The sequence below is a fragment of the Hyperoodon ampullatus genome, assembly GCF_949752795.1.
Source record: "Hyperoodon ampullatus genome assembly, chromosome: 9".
Lineage (NCBI taxonomy): Eukaryota > Metazoa > Chordata > Mammalia > Artiodactyla > Ziphiidae > Hyperoodon > Hyperoodon ampullatus.
The window spans coordinates 66,397,334-66,414,385 of NC_136922.1; the positions used below are offsets into that span (position 1 = coordinate 66,397,334).

Consider the following 17,052-nt stretch of genomic DNA (forward strand, 5'->3'; position numbering starts at 1 on the left):
TGAATATTTAATATTTATCAAATATCCCCATCCTGCTCTACTTAAACCTTTAAAATTATTTTAAATTTGGCTAGCTATGCCAATGATGAAATCATTCAAATGGGAAATAATTTTGTATCTACAAATAGATATATTAGAAATGACATTGTTATAAAACTGAACTATAAATCAATCATTATCTCACTATTCTTACTATTCTAGTATATAATATTATAAACACATATTAAAAATGAATAGTCTTACCTTAAATATGTGCCATATATGAAGAATAATGCCATCATTAGTCCATTTAAAATAAAAATTACAGCAACATAAAAGCAAGCAGGATCTCCCAATCCTTTAAAAAAAAAAAGAAAAAAACATGCTCTAACTATAAATTATGTGTCTGGCAATTTACATTAAAATGTGCTTATTTTGAAAATGGTTGCCATATATATTAAATGGTTGCCTTGGTTCCCATATGAACACATGACACTAGTGTGGAACATAGATGAGAGTAGAGTAGTAGCTACTGTGATTTCAAAACATGGCTGCAAATTCATGGACACTCCTCCTGTAGAGATATGGGGTCTATGTCCCTGCTTTTGAGTCTGGCTGGGCTTGTGACTGCTTCAACAGACCATGGCAGAGGCCATACAGAAGACACCATGCAGTATCCAACTTAGAGCCCTGAGTTACCACATGAAAAACCTAACTATCCTGAGGTACTATGCTACACAAAAGCCCAAGTTACATGAAAAGGGCACATGTAGGTGTCGCAGTTGAGTCTCAGCTGGGCCCAGCATTGCAGGTACAAGTACCATGCAGGTACTTACATTCTGGCTGTAAGTGAAGTAGCCCCAAGTTAATTCCAGCCTTCCCAGCCATTTGAGTCTAGCAGAGTCCTCTGACATCGTGGAAACCAACCAACCATCTTATACCCTGCCCAAATTCCCTACGTGCAGAAGCTGTACACCACTAAGTTTGCAGGAAATTTATTATGCTGCAACAGACAACTGGACAATATCATAGAAACTTGCCTTCACAGCTTTCAATAGGGCTGAGTCCTTCTCCTCTGGTAACTGTCCAACATATCTTGGTTTGAATACCAATCAAGTCCATTATTTTGATATAAATCCTGTACCAGCTGGCTAAGACTACCTAATTTTTTTAAAAAAAGAGAGACACCATAAGAAAAAATATTATCCTCAACAGTTTCCTTACTAGAATATTTTTGAGATATTTTGATAATTATCAAACTTTCCCTTCCTGTACCATCCACTTGGGTCCCTTTAAATCTAGTAAAAGGACCTTCACAATCCCCTGTGTAGATTCTTCACTGGTCAGTCTTCACCAGTGCATGGCCTCTCAGGGGTAAGAATAAAATATAACAAGAAATATGCAAATCTGTAATTTTCAAAAGCTATAAAACTCGACTAAGGGACATAAAGGAAGAGTTGAACAAATAGAAAGATACTCTGTCTTCCTGAATAGATCTAATTTTCAAGATGTGAATTCTTCCTCAAATTAATTCATAAACATAACACAATGCTAAGCAAAATTCCAAGTGTCTACTGAGATGTATTATATGGAAAAATGACAAAAAGGAGATAACTGAAGAAAATGTCCTAACAGATAACAAAATTTGTTACTTACATAATTAAATAGTGTGATGCTGGCACAAGAATAGCCAGACAGATCAAAGTAACCATGGTGGAGGCAGTGGAGTGCCACCCAGATCCCCGTTCAAGGCTGAGGCACTCATTCCCCTAGCAGCTGGGAGGGTTGGTGGCCAACAGCTCCCAGCTGAGTCCCTCTCTGGGAGCTACCCTCTGCTGAAGAGAGTAAATTCACTAAAGGTCATACCTCCTCCCAAGGGCAACTGCATCCAATGTCTAACTACTCAACAGGGGGAGATATAAAGGCCGGGGGCCCTTGCCTCAGGTAGGAGAACTCTGCAGGGTCATCCCAGTTCCAGAGCTTCCCAGGGGATTGGCTGAGGCCTTTGTTGTGACTGCATCACAGCTCAGCTCTCCTCCTCCTCCTCCTACTTCCTTCATCCCCCTTCAGATGTTGCCCCCAAGGGCTTTCCCCTATACACTTCCTGTGTGCAGATCTCCTCTTTCCCAGGACCTCAACCTAAGGTAACACTGAACACAAAGTCCAAAAGCAGATGCAAGCATATATGTATAATAATTCTGGATATAATAAAGAAGCCGGGAGAAGACGGACCACTCATCCAAGTGTTAGGTTACACAGAAGACCACTTTGAAAAAATATAACGTTAGATTCCTACCCCAACACTGAGCATCCAAACAAATTCCAGATAAATTAAAAATGTAAATCTCAAAATGTAATTATAACAATTAAGAATGAAGATTTTTTACATATGAATGAATAAAAACCATAAATCTATAAGCTTCATAGATATGATATCTGAACAGAAAAAATACATTCTCAAAACTAAAAGACAACAAAAAGCTGGAGAAAGTATCTTATCATATAGCATAGTATTAACATCCTGCATATAATAAATGAGCTCTTATAAAATATCAATAAAAATATAGACAAAGGGCATGAATAAGCAATTATTTTTAAAAGTGAAAATGCATTTTAAGATATAGCATTGAATAAAATATACATACACACACATATATACAGCAATGAACAATATACTTCATGTGATCTTAACTTTTTTCAGCCTATGAAATTAGCAAGGACGCAGGGAAACAAGCATTTTCAGAAAAACTGCTAGTGGGAATATAACCTATCTAGAAAGCATTTTGGCAACATGTACCAAAATCATTAAAGCATATATTCTGTTGAACTAAATAGTTCCACATCAACATATTTATAGTTTAAAAAAACATAAGAATATATGTAAAGATTTCACTTCAAGGATGCTTATTGCAGCTTTAGATCTTTTAAAAGTTGAAAACAACCAAAGTTTTCATAAAAGATGGACTAAATAAAAAATGGTAGATTGTATATACAGCCATAAAACATGATGCTGTTGAAGAAAAGATGACTTAGGAAGATGGTTTTAAATATTCTTAAAAGACAGGGCTTCCCTGGTGGCGCAGTGGTTGAGAGTCCGCCTGCCGAGGCAGGGGACACGGGTTCGTGCCCCAGTCCAGGTAGATCCTACATGCCGCGGAGCAGCTGGGCCCATGGGCTATGGCCGCTGAGCCTGCACGTCCGGAGCCTGTGCTCCGCACTTATAAAAAAATGTTATGTGTTGTGTAATCCCATTGCTGTAAAAGTAAATGTGTACATGGTTATAGAAAGTACTCAATAAGTACTTTGGTGATTATTTTTTCGTCTCTATCTCCTCTATCTCTATTGCCTTACTAATCAATCAGGCTAACTCAGTTGATCTGGAAGTTGGATTCCACTCACTCAATGGGAAATGACCAAAAGCCCTGCTTCGTGCTGGTACTGAGCCCGGGCTTGAGATCCCACAGAGACCATGGCCCTGGCATCAGGCAGCACGCCTTCTAGCAGCATCAGCATGCTAAGAAGGGGGAGCCCAGGGGACGTGCACTTAACAGGAGAACCTCAAGGAGGAGTCACTGAGGAAGTTACATCTCAGGTTGGTCCTGGAGAATGTTTAGGGATGCATCAAATGAAGGAGGGATGGTGAAGGAGAGGCCAAAGTTTACTGATACCACTGCCTTACTATCTCAGCTCCTTTCTTCCACTCCCACAGGGGAAAAGTGCATTCAGTTAAATGAAGAATCCCAGATAAGGAAGAAACATTATTTGGCAAATGACATGTACAAGTAATGGCGCTCCTCTGCTATAATCCCTATAAACATACCAAATCTAGACAGTTTTCATACTTTGTAAACCATGCAATTATACTAATCATTCCCATAAAATCAGTTAAAGACCCCCAAAATTAATAATGATCTTTTTTCCATATTCCTTTCCAAGAAAAGATACACATTTTCTTTTAAAAAGATAAAATTTAATATACTGAATTACATCTTAGATTTAGAATCAGCATTTAATATAAGTAATACTTTAAAAAGTAAAAAAAAAAATCACAATTGAAAAAGTATCTTACCTCAGGGTAAAGATTGAACCTTTTTAATGTATTAATAACAAGGGGATATTCAGTCAGCTTATCATTCATAATCATCCATACTCCATCCAAAAATGAGGGTGCTTCTACAATAGTCTTAAAGTAGGAATAATATAGTCCCTGAAATAAGCACATGTTATGATTAAAAGTACATAATCACTATGCCTCTTATTAGCTTAAAAAAAACGTAAATATACTGTTTTTGAAAAATAAAGCAATCAAAAAAGTAACAGCTACAATTAATTTCACAGGTTTCTGATCACTAATAAATGCTCAGGTTGCAAAAACTTACATATCTTAGTATAACCTTGTCTTAATTGAAACAATTGATCTAAAAATAGCTTCAAAAATAGTTTCAACATTTAAAAAGTAATATAGGGCTTCCCTGGTGGCGCAGTGGTTGAGAGTCCGCCTGCCAATGCAGGGGACATGGGTTCGTGCCCCGGTCCAGGAAGATCCCACATGCCGCGGAGTGGCTGGGCCCGTGAGCCATGGCCGCTGAGCCTGTACGTCCGGAGCCTGTGCTCCGCAACGGGAGAGGCCATAACAGTGAGAGGCCCGCGTACCGCAAAAAAAAAAAAAAAAAAATTAAAAAAAATTAAAAATAAAATAAAAAGTAATATAACTCAGACAGCACACTTCATTTAAGAAACCCCTATAACCCATACTAACTGAAGTGTTAGTAAAGGCTATCTCATGAACAGGATGAGTGAGTGGTTTACTATGGAACCTAAGTTTACCATGAACCAAGCAATTATCCTCGGCCAAAAACGTTTCCCCCAAAATGCTTATTTGAATCCTCAAAATGGTACTATCAGCCGCCTTTCCTCCAGAGTTATATGTAAAAATATAAATATATTAGGAAGGCTACACACTGATGTATTACATATAAGTTACATTCAGATGCCAGCTAGTTTTACAGACTATTTTCCTTCTTCTCAGCTCAGCATAAGGTAAGTACCCTGCAGGACCAGGGCTCTGAGGGTGGAAGAGAGGGACAGTGGTAGTACTCCCATTTTGAGGAAAATAATTTTTTACTTTGACATGCTAATTAGGAAAGATATCAAGGTTGGAATACTACATGGGACAAAAAACAAGCAAGTACTAGAAGCCTTATGAGGGAGCAGAAGTGGCAGCACAGGGCAAAACAGATGAACCAATTCCATCTGCTATACAGTTTTGTCTAGAGCTCCCCGGTAGCCAGTACCATTAGCTATCAAACTCTAAACTCACCTTAAGGTTTATAAATATCAAAGTGATTTGCCTACCCAGAAAAGGAAAAGAATGGTTCTTGATACCATGGCATTTAGCTCTCATATCACTGTTTTTTTAAATACTTCCTACTGTACTAGGTTGAATAATGTCCCCCAATATTTCATGTTCACTAAAACCTGTGAATGTGACCTATGTGGAATAGGTTCCTTGCAAATGTAATCAAAATAAAATGAGGTAATACTGGATTAGGTGGACTCTAAATGCAAAATAACTGGTATCCTTATAACAGCAGGGAAATTTAAACACAGAGACATAAGGGAAAATGCTGCATGAAGACAGAGGCAGAGATTGGAGTGACTGTACCTTCAATGTAAGCCAAGGATTGCCAGAACCATAAGAAGCTAGGAAGGAGTCTCAGAGAGATCATGGGACAGCCAGCACCTTGATTTCAGACTTCTAGCCTCCAGAACCGTGAGAGTTTAAACTTCTGCTCTTTTAAGGTGCCTAGTTTATTGTACTTTGTTATGAGAGCCCCAGGAAACTACAACCTACCTTGTAGGTTTGATTTTGGAACCATGTAAATATCTTATATAATTAAAATTTAAAAACAAAAAATTTTACATGCCTAAATAGCAAAAAAAAGAAGAAGAATTAATTATTTATCTAGTTGGGAGAGGATTTCAAACAACTTTAAGATATATCAATAGTAATTTTACTGTACACCCCTAATGGAATATATCCTAAAGTCAAAAAGAACTGCAAGAAAGTTTTAAATTATTTTCAGTAATCATTTTTAGTAATATCTCTGATACTTTTATTCCTCACGTATAAGTAATTTGAAACCAAGATTCTCAAGCTAACAGAAAAGATACAAATTTAATATCAAAAAAGTAAAAACCACCTAAAACTAAATTTAAATTTAGAAATATAAATCAATAATTTATTTTCTCCTTTTAAAAAACTGTTTCCTAATTCTGTTTACTAAAAAGGCCTAGACACAATGGCCAATCTAATATAAAATATTATCAGTGAGCACCTCTAGAACCAAAATTGTGGTCTCTAAATACCATGTGCTACTGAAAGGTATCACGGCGCCTTGGAAAACTGGATGATTCCAGGTCTGGAGAGAAAATGTCTTGTAGTACCATCAAGTAAGGAAGCTACAGAATACTAGTGAGGTCATGGCAAGGAGACAGAGAGAACTGCAAGGGCTCTCACCAGCTAAAGACAGGTAAGTTTAAAAAATATGTTAAAATCTATCAGGCCATAATGGTATTCCAAAGGAGTACCAACAGAACTCCATTGGTCACCACTAGGAGATGCTAGGGAACCAACTCATTTTTCTGAAAAGTTGTAATAAAAAGAAAGAATCAAGCATTTTCCTGTCTTTCCTGTGAAGTGTGCCTCAGAGAAACAAACCAAATAAGTATCGTGGGAAAGTTCTTCTTTACAGAGGAATTATGGTTATTAAATGCCCATTCCCCCAGTTCATTTAAACACTGGTTGATCTTTGATGATATTAAGTAATTGCTGTTCATTATTTTCAAGTGTGACAATGATACTGTGGTTAACAAAAAAAAGTCCTTTCTTTTGAGACACATACGAAAAATATTTACAGGTGAAACGATATCTGAGGTTTCCTTTAAAAAGAGATGGGTGTGTGAAGATGTAGATGACAGAAAAATGGGTATGTGTCCTCAGTTGTTGAAGCTGGGAGAATGGGTAGGGGGAGTTGTCTACTCTTCCTACTTTGGAACATCGTTGAAAACTTCCAGGATGAAAAGCTTAAAATGTTTAGATTACTAAACTACTATAATAAAATAGTACATGAAAACTAACCATTTCAGTGCGAAAAGCCATCTCCCTTTCCAATGTTGAGAGGTGAGAAAAATGACGATCATTTTCAAAGAGGTGTGTGATATGGCTCCTGTGAAACAAAAGAGTAACAAAGCAACAGTGTTGAAACTTATACTAAGTATAATTTTAAAAGAAACTCTAAAAGCAAAAAAATAATAATAATCTATATATTTGCAGCTCATTTTGTGATAAAACTCAAACACAATGGTATGCATATTTGTTTTTCCACTCAGTATATCTCACATTTCCACTAAACTTTCTCTCTATAAGAATTTTAAAATCTAATTCAAATTAGATTTTAAAATTAGAATGAACCAGAATAATGATGTTTTAAGCCAAGTAAAATAAAATTATAGATTAAACTATAAATGTCATTGGGTTACCATTTCAGAAATGTCTGATTTATGAAATTCATATTTCTTTCTATCCAGAAAATTAAAAGAATGAATCTTCCTCTCAACATGAACACTATATTAATGTTAAGGGAAGGAGAGTCTCAAATATAACCTCTTTAATAATAGATCTTTTTTATTAAAAAATTGCATTATTCTGGCTCTGATTTATCAATTAAACTACATTTTCAGACTAGTGTGCTGCATGTAATAATATACATTCATCCTTAAACTGAAATTATTCATATATATATGAGAAATTGTTTGGTAGGCTATAAACATCTGCATAAAATATACCATAGGAGAAAAACAATCTTACCAGTGCAACACTGCTGCAAAGGCAGCTGCAAGAAAAAAGAAATGTAAATTATTATTTTAGCATTAAAAAATGTTTTCACCCTACAGAAAAGCATTACAAAGATAATCATGGTAAAGTTTGGGAACTGTAAATCTTGAACTCTTAGGGACTGGGCAAAGAATAAGGACTCTTCAAAAGAAGTCCCAGGGCTCTGCTTAAAATACCAGTAGACTGAATTATAAAAGAATTAAGCATATATCTATGATTTTCATTCATACACTCATTCAACAAAACAAATGAAGAGCTATTATTTGCCAACAACTATATAAGAAACCCTCGGATGGAAAGTTCCACAAACTCAACTGCAAAGCGAATAGAACCAATGGTGAGAGGCAACAGAATAAAGAAATATGGTGACCTCAGGGAACAGGACTGGGGATGGACAAAAAGAGGGAACTATCACTTTCGATATATGCTGCAATATCTGAATTTCTATAATACATTTTACTATTTTTTAAACAAATTTAAAACAAAAGAAGAAGGAGATGGAGGGGGGGAAGGAAAATAGAAAAGAGAGAGAAAACAAGCTAGTAATAAAACCAGTCTCATATGAGGATCAATAGTTTGCTTTCTGTACAAGTACAAAGAACACATTAAAATGAATCCAGAAAATACCATTCAGTTTCCTTGTATCACAAGATTTACTGTATTGCAGGCTTCTGATTAAATAACTACTAAGGAAATGAACTATAAAGTACTCTTAGAAATGAAAGACAAACAGCTCAGATCTTATTGTCTTATTTTTAAAGAAGTATTTATATTTTTAAAAATTAAAAAATGCATTTTACCTAGAAGATACTAATGGTTACAAAAGAAAAAGACTTACTCTTTCCAGATCATTGAAACTACAAATATTTAACTAGGTTTGTCATTTGATATTTATTTGTACATGGTACTTTGACCTTTTGAAATTTTGATTTTTTTTTCTCATTGACAAATCTACTATCCACTCCCTTTTTGGTTTTTACCTTTAAAGACTTCACACCACCATAATAAAATCTGGGCTTTATTTTCTCAATGATCTAACTCTCATGTTGCTGAATAAATCATTCTTCTGTCATAGAATGTAAATATCACCTTATCATACTGAAGACTTATCACATTATACTTTGGTAATCCCTTAGAGATTATAATTTTGAGTTCATTCATAAATTAATATGGGAAGAATCTACATATTTATAATATATATGTATATGTTAGTATCCATAAACATGATATATAACTTCAATTATTCAACTCTCAACTGCCGTCGACAAAAATCCTATCAGTAGAGCTAATACATAATACATAGTTAACTCATATTTCTTATTAAGTCTTTCCTGGGAGTTTAACATCTTTTTGTTCCTGCTAATAACCATGAAATTTTGTTTTCATTATACTTTACTGGATATTGTTAATGTATTTATTTTTGAAGTGTATTTATTTTGTAATGTATTTCTTTTGGGCTCATTTACTAAACTATTAATTCTTTTATTTTATTTTTTTGGTTTATCATCTTCAATTCTCCATTTAAAAAATATTTTAAAAAGATAACTTTGCTCATGTTTTATAATTTTACTATTAGTTTCTTCTTCTCATCTGACAATAATAATAAACTTCTAGAATAATACTAAGTAATTCTGGTAAAAGAGGGCATCCAGTATTCTGCTGACTTTAACAGAAATGCATTTCACATTATGCCTTTAAATTAGCCTTTGACCTTCACAATTCTGCAGCGATACATAGGATTCTCAAGATCATCAACTCTCTACTTCCTCAGAATACTACAACTTCTCAGAAGGATGGAAGATACAAAGTGCCTTTTGGTGCCTTCCTTTAATTCAATCCATGCAGCACTAGACAATTCTTGGATTTCTTGGCATTTGAATGACCCTCTTTCATAGTTTCCAGGGTCGATTCATAATCTGCCCAATGTTTTGAAGTCCTTTGTTCATTTCAATTTAATAATAGTAATAAAGCAGCTAACATTTGAATTCTTATTACCTGCCAGGCATTTTTAAGTGCTTTACTTGAACTAACTCAATAAATCCTCGCAACCATCTGATGTGTTAGGTACCAAACTTCCCTGGTATACAGATAATACGTTGATTCCCAGAGAACTTTAGGAACTTGCCCAAGAAACAAAGTGGATAAACAGAGAAAGGGAGGTTGGAAGCAGGAATTCCGACCTAAGATCCCTGTACTGTGTGGCCTCTTGTGGAGGAGGGAGGGGCTGACACAAAGGCCAGAGCCTCCTTACCCTAAGTATCTTATTCCCCTTCCCTCTTTCTTTTTTTATTTTAAAGATAAAAGAAAAAAGTTACAATTCATCTGTTGCTAAAGGCAGTATGTTATACAGAAGCTATTAATTTTTTTATAAGTGTAGAGCTATACTTTAATTTATTCAAAACTGAGATAAATTATATGCATATGTCATTTGAAAATGAAAGCCCCAGCAAGTAAAGCAGATACTGCCTTGTGAGCATAATTTAAGCATAAAGACATAAAATGACAAAAACTTCCTCAAGTATCCCTAAAGAGCTTTTCTTGCCTTCTTGCCTACAGAAAAGATTATAAATGATTTTCTCTAAATGTGGACATCACAATTCCAGTGATTATCAATCCTGTGTATAGTATTTTGGGAGTGTCACAAAATTGATAACCAATTTTTCCGGTTTAACACATATGCTATCCTTGTCATTCTAAGGTACTGAGGTAAATACAGCATTAAAAAAAAAAAAAATCAGAAGATAAAGAAAACTTTCAAAAAATCCAAAACTATTCTATAAGAAAAAGGTGTTCAAGGAAAGAAGGTTTGCTTTGTAACCTAATTCAAAAGATTGCAATCCTGTGGCTGAGAATTCTGAAAGGCTCTTAAGTTTTGCTAGAAGCACACAAATTACCAATACTCTGAAACTAAATTGGCCACTCCTTCTGATTAAAGAAAGTTTGTACAAGATTCTATGTCACATTATATCAATTTTCAGCCTTATGCAATTTGAGCTGCTTCTTCACTGAAAATTATTCTTCTCCTGTTATTAGAATCTTGTTTAAACAAAATAGAATGTAACTCCCTGAGGGTACAAACAATGTTTCACTGAATTTTACTACAGTAGTACTTAGCAAGAAGCTGAGCACATAGCCAGACTCAAATGTTTGCTGAATTAATGCATATAATTAAGGTGGGAAATTAAATAAGCCTAAACCATGTCCACATAATAAACCAGAGTTGAATATACTTTGATTGATGGATAGCTACACACACACACACGCACACTCGTGTGCATATAATAGTTTTGTTTTGTTTTTTTTCTAAAATAGAGTCCCAGTGATCAGTGCGTATTAGACCCCTCGCCTACGCGCAGCCCGCTGCCTAAGCCTCCCGTTCTCAGTCTGCAACCCCGGCGCAGTGGAGTTCCCGAGGTCCTGCCCCAGCTCTGCTCCCTCTGACACCCCTCCTTCCAGCCACAGCTCGGAAAGTGGGAAGGGACGCCCCCTGCTTCCCCCCCTCGACCTTGCCTGGCCCGCAGAGCTTTGCAGCAGTAAAGAGGGCAGGAGGAACGGGGAAAGAAATGGAGGAGGGGGTCCTTCCACGCTGTTCTGCTCAGTCCTCAAGGGCTCCTAGATCCCATCCCTTCTCCAACCAGCACCAGATCCCCCAGACCTCTCTCACCAACTCTCCCAGCCTCCTACCTTCCCCCAGGTCGCCTCGCCCCAGCAGGTGACTCAGAAGTCCTCCCACCCACCCAGTTAGGATTGCTGGGAAGTCGAGCCCCGCGATCTGCTTTCCTAAGATTCCTCAGCTGAGTCTTCTGCACGCTAAAGTTGGAGACCCAGTGTCCTTTCTCTCTTCCTCCTCCTCAAGGCAGGAGAGCAGGAACTGTGAAGCCAGGGTGGGCTGCTTCTCCCCTTGCCCCTCTCTGGTAACCTGCCAGCCACCCTCCTGCAACCGCAGCCAGGACTACAGTTTCCCATCTACCCTACATTTAATCCCTTACGCGTGTACTTCATAACTAGTACTTGACTTAATTCACAGAATACCTTCACAAGCCCTCTTATTTGAGTCTCACAACAATCCTGTATTTATTCTCATTTTACAAATGAAAAACTGGGCCTCTGAGAGGTTATTTCCCCAAAAGCAAGAACCTGGACCCAGAAGTTCTAATTCCAAGCCTCAGTTTCTTTCCACAGTGATAGAGCTGCCTCCCTTCCCATCTGTAGGCATTTGATGACCTCATCTCGTAACAATATTTATAGAGAGAAATATATTGTAAATCCAAAATGACTTGCAAAATATAAAAATACATCTTATTCCCAAATTGAGGTTAATCCATACTTAAAGCATTCTGCACAGTTTTGGCCTCCCTAATGCTCAAGTAACAAAATGACATAAAAAGAAGTTAAGAACTCTTCTTAAATCTACTGGACAAGGTTTTAAAATCAACCTTGACAAGTTCCACACTCAACCTCTTCTTAATATTACTAACAATTGCTCTCAAGGGTCCGTTCAGAGTTTAAAAGTTTCTTCCCAGAAGATGAAGTCACCAGTAAGTAGTCTCCCTATTCCACACCAACAATCCATCCTGGAGAAGGAAGTCAGTTTCTAAATGTAGACTTAAGCATCTCCTTCCCCTGTCTAAAAAGTCCCATGACTTTCCATGGCTCACACCATGGAGTCCACATTCTGGCCTTTTTCCAGTTAATCCCACCACACACCCTTCATGCTTGGCTGCACTGGGCAATGATCCCCTAAAATGACAAGTGTTTTTTGTTTTGTTTAGTTTTCTTTTTGGCTGCATTGAGTCTTCTGGGCAATGATCCCCTAAAATGACAAGTGTTTTTTTGTTTTGTTTCATTTTGTTTTTGGCTGCTTTGGGTCTTCATTGCTACGCATGTGGGCTTTCTCTGGTTGCGGTGAGTGGGGGCTACTCTTTGTTGTGGTGCGTGGGCTTCTCTTGTTGCAGAGCACAGGCTCTAGACGCGCAGGCTTCAGTCCTTGTGGCACGTGGGCTCAGTAGTTGTGGCGAACAGGCTTGGTTGCTCTGCGGCATGTGGGATCTTCCCGGACCAGGGATCGAACCCGCGTCCCCTGCATTGGCAAGTAGATTCTTAACCACTGTGCCACCAGGGAAGTCCCTATCAAGTGTTTTAATGATGCTATGCCTTTGCTCCTGCCTGAAACCTACTAATTCATCCTTCAAAGTCAAAGGAATTCAAATGTGGCATTTTGTGAAGCTTGTCCTGCCAACATAGCTATTACACTTTTATTAGAGCACCTAAACAGTTCCCTATGCTAGGATGCGAAGCCTTGAGGCTGAGCTTGTGTTTAGTTCATCTTAATATCTACATCTTCTAGCATTGTGCCTGGTACCTCACTGGATTGAACTGTTAAATGACTATCACCATGTGAGAGAAATTAGAGAATATACTCAATTAAGTCAAAACCTAAATATCTAAAGACAATATCTAAGCATTCCAAACTGCTCAAAGGGTTCCCATTATGTGAAGGTAAAACAGATATAACAAAATTAATATATTGAAAGAAATCATGTTTCTAGTCTACAGTACCTAGAAAAAATCAAAGCCCAGTTTTTGTGTAGTAAGCTAATAAGTAAAAAGACATTCTTTAGGACCCAGTTTGGGAAAGAGAAAACGGTCGTGTATACCTCAGGCTTGGCCCCTTCCTTCTTTCTACACCTAGATTGTGTGTTATCTAGGGCTTTAAAGCCAACAAGTACCTAAATGCCTCCTAGATGCACAACACATTTTCCTAGAAACTGAGGACATTAAAGCAATAGTAGCCAGCATCTGGGCCCTTAAAGATAAAATCTTTGAGAAGATTTAGGTGCATAAAATTATGAGAGAACACATTAGGCCCCCAAGCAAATAGCACAAAGTCTATGAACTGTAAGAAATCTGAGAAGGCAGATCAATAGTGGCCCTCTCAGCACAGGGCTTATTAAAGTGGGATTGGTGGGGGGGATGGATTACAGGACTCGATTACAATTTAGGCGAGGATTTATGGTGCGTAGCCAGAAAAGAAGACAGTTACAATAAGGCTGTATGTGGACTCTGATCCAACATCACAAAAGAATTCCCATCACTGATACTGGTGATACAGAATACACATGATATTGACAATAATGAGACATTAACTGAAGGCTCACTCACTATATATATAGTGTGTCAGGCTCTCAGAGCTCTAGGAACACCAGGAGGGGAGTTTGGCAGAGCCACTCAACCAGTGGTATCAAGAACGAACGGTAGGGCTTCCCTGGTGGCGCAGTGGTTGAGAGTCCGCCTGCCGATGCAGGGGACACGGGTTCGTGCCCCGGTCCGGGAAGATCCCACATGCCGCAGAGCGCCTGGGCGCTGAGCCTGCGCATCCGGAGCCTGTGCTCCGCAACGGGAGAGGCCACAACAGTGAGAGGCCCGCGTACCGCAAAAAAACAAACAAACAAAAAAAGAACGGTAGCCACCGGAGTACCCCCGGGCCAGTAACCCTGCGCCTCGAAGAGACCATTTGCTCATGTCACACAAATGGTATCATTTTCTATGTGTGCCATGATATAAAAAAGGTTCAGAAGCACGGAGCTAGTCAATAAAGAGAAAGAGCAACTTTCAGAGAGAACATCATAAAGCAGCAATATACAGCCAAGGTGATCTAAACCATGGGATTGCATTAGAATCGTCCGTGGCACTAAATAAAACGTTTGAGTATTAATCCAGGGCTCCTAAATCTGAAACTCCAGGGATTTTTTTTAATACCTGAGCGATTCTGATATACAGTCAAGGTTAATTATCATTGGTACAGAAATGACTGGAGCAAAATCTCCATAGCTGTTCACAAAATTTAATGTAAGAATTGGCTGCTTTGTACTGCACATGTTTTTCCGGCAATAATTGGGTCACCTGGGAGCTTATTAATAATTCAGACTCTCAGGTCCCATCCCAAATCCTCTGAGCCCTCAAGTGATTTATAAACACTTTTAAGGGCAATGTCTCAACACTGACAGCACACTGGAATCACCAGGGAAATTTGAACATTGCTATATCTAGCACTGGGGATAATTCTCACATGCAGCCAGGGATGAGAACACTGATCTGGGGGAGGGGGGTGTGTTAAGACTGCATTCCTGGGTCCCCACTTTCGGAGTTCCTGATTCAACAGATCTCACTTGGGGCTTGGAAATCTACATTTTTAACAATTTTTATTATGAAAAGGCAAATATAAATTCAAAAGATATTCTGAAGGAAAAAGTGTCAAAATCCTGACAGCTGAAAATAAAGATTAAGAAAGGGAAAGAATTAAAATTAAGAATCGGGGCTTCCCTGGTGGCTCAGTTGAGAGTCCGCCTGCCGATGCAGGGGACGCGGGTTCGTGCCCCAGTCCGGGAAGATCCCACGTGCCGCAGAGCGGCTGGGCCCGTGAGCCATGGCCGCTGAGCCTGTGCGTCCGGAGCCTGGGAGAGGCCACAACAGTGAGAGGCCCGCGTACCGCAAAAAAAGAAAAGAAAAATTAAGAATCGAATTCTTTTTTACCTTCCATGGTAAGAAAGTCATTCTTAAGAAGAAATATTCCGTAGATTTTATATGACTTATTTAGCTTCAGTCTCATTTTCACCAAATATGAAATGAGGGGTTTTCACCTGGTTATCTCTATTCCTAGCATGTAATGACCTTGTATAGCTACAACTACTACTACTAATACTTAGGACTTCACACTCTCCAAGGGGCCTCCATGGTTATTTTCTGTTTTCCTTTAGATCTTTCTGCTCCCCAAACTAAAAGGCTTGGCAGGTTTACTCTTTTAATTTGTTTTTTCAATAGGGAAAAAAGGAATGCACTCAATTTATTAATAGAAACATTAAGTCTCAAAGTGAGAAGTAGAACTACTTTAAAATTCCGTCACTATTGGAAGAAACTATATAGCTCCTAGGTAGAATTCACAGTGGTCTATGTAATAATGCTTGTAACGTTGACCTTAGTTAATTTGAATCTCCTCCATATATTTGGCATTGAGCAAAATAATACCTTACAAGTTAGGGAAAAATTAAGAAATTCTCCATTATAATGAATAAGTCTAACAACTGTTTATCAGTTGCAGTTCACAGAGCACTTTCACATATTAAGCAAAAAGATCCAGGAGCCCTTTTGAGGCAAAAATGGCTCTTATTTTCCCATGAGGCCCAAGGTCACATGATTGGGATAAGCCAAGGCCTCATGGATTGCCTGGGTTCTATGCCTCTGGTGCCCTTCTGATTGGAAGCTTAAGCATTAAAAAATGTTAATAAGCACATTTAACCAAAAGGGTACACTGACATAAAGGAGGAAACTTCTTAGAAATAATTTAAAAATCAAGGACAAAGGTTTATTTTGAAGGGAAATTATGAAAACAGAACCTGGAAAATATATATCACCACCCCCAAACAGTATAAAATTAGGCCTCTAAACAAAGAAATAGACAAAGAAAATTTTCACATTTAAAATATTTATGTATATCATATATTAAAGTAGGCAATACTTAATACAATTACCCAACATATGGGTTTTTAAAGCAATAAATTGTAACTTCCTTTTAAAATCGTATCCTCACATAAAATGGACACAAATATTTCTAAATCAAACAGCAACCTACTTACCAATTTTCATAAAGTAACTTTCTCCTTACTGAAAAAAAATTCCATTTCAGTTTTCAAAGAACAAGTAGCTAGATAAAATATACACCTGAAATAATACACTAGCTCATTAAATGCCCCTGAGCAATCATAGTGAAACTGTAAAGCTTTAATAAATCTCATGGAAGAAAATGTAGAAGCTGCATCTCTTCACTAGAGGAAAAAAAAAAAAAAAAAAAGATCCATATATACACAATATACACCCAGGCCCAGCATATTATTAAGCAAGAGATTTTAACAAGTTCATTAATCGATAAGCCATTTAAAGTTTTAAGGCTATGGTTACGGATTCTCAAGGTTATGCATTCTCCCCAAATTGCAAACTGCCCTTGGGTAGCACAATGTTTTGCTTAGCCTTTAAATGATTAAGAAAGCTGTGATACTGTTTTTTACTATTTTATTCTGGTTTTTTTTGTAACAATGCCAAACAACCAACTAACACAATCAAAAACAATTCAGAATTTAGTAGTTTCCGAAAAAAGGTTATGCAAAGACAAAATGGAGACT

At 37.5% G+C, this 17,052-nt stretch overlaps 1 protein-coding gene across 1 annotated transcript in view; it reads right to left on the reverse strand.

The window, feature by feature from the left end:
• Positions 1-17,052, reverse strand: part of DPY19L1 (dpy-19 like C-mannosyltransferase 1) — a gene marked incomplete at both ends in the record, with an annotated part of 95,504 nt that overhangs the window by 71,817 nt on the left and 6,635 nt on the right. The window contains 5 exons of the mRNA XM_079711610.1: positions 244-337; positions 1,020-1,140; positions 4,049-4,186; positions 7,121-7,208; positions 7,850-7,874. Of these exons, the coding sequence (XP_079567736.1) occupies positions 244-337; positions 1,020-1,140; positions 4,049-4,186; positions 7,121-7,208; positions 7,850-7,874 (466 nt within the window). The remainder of the gene's footprint in view (positions 1-243; positions 338-1,019; positions 1,141-4,048; positions 4,187-7,120; positions 7,209-7,849; positions 7,875-17,052) is intronic.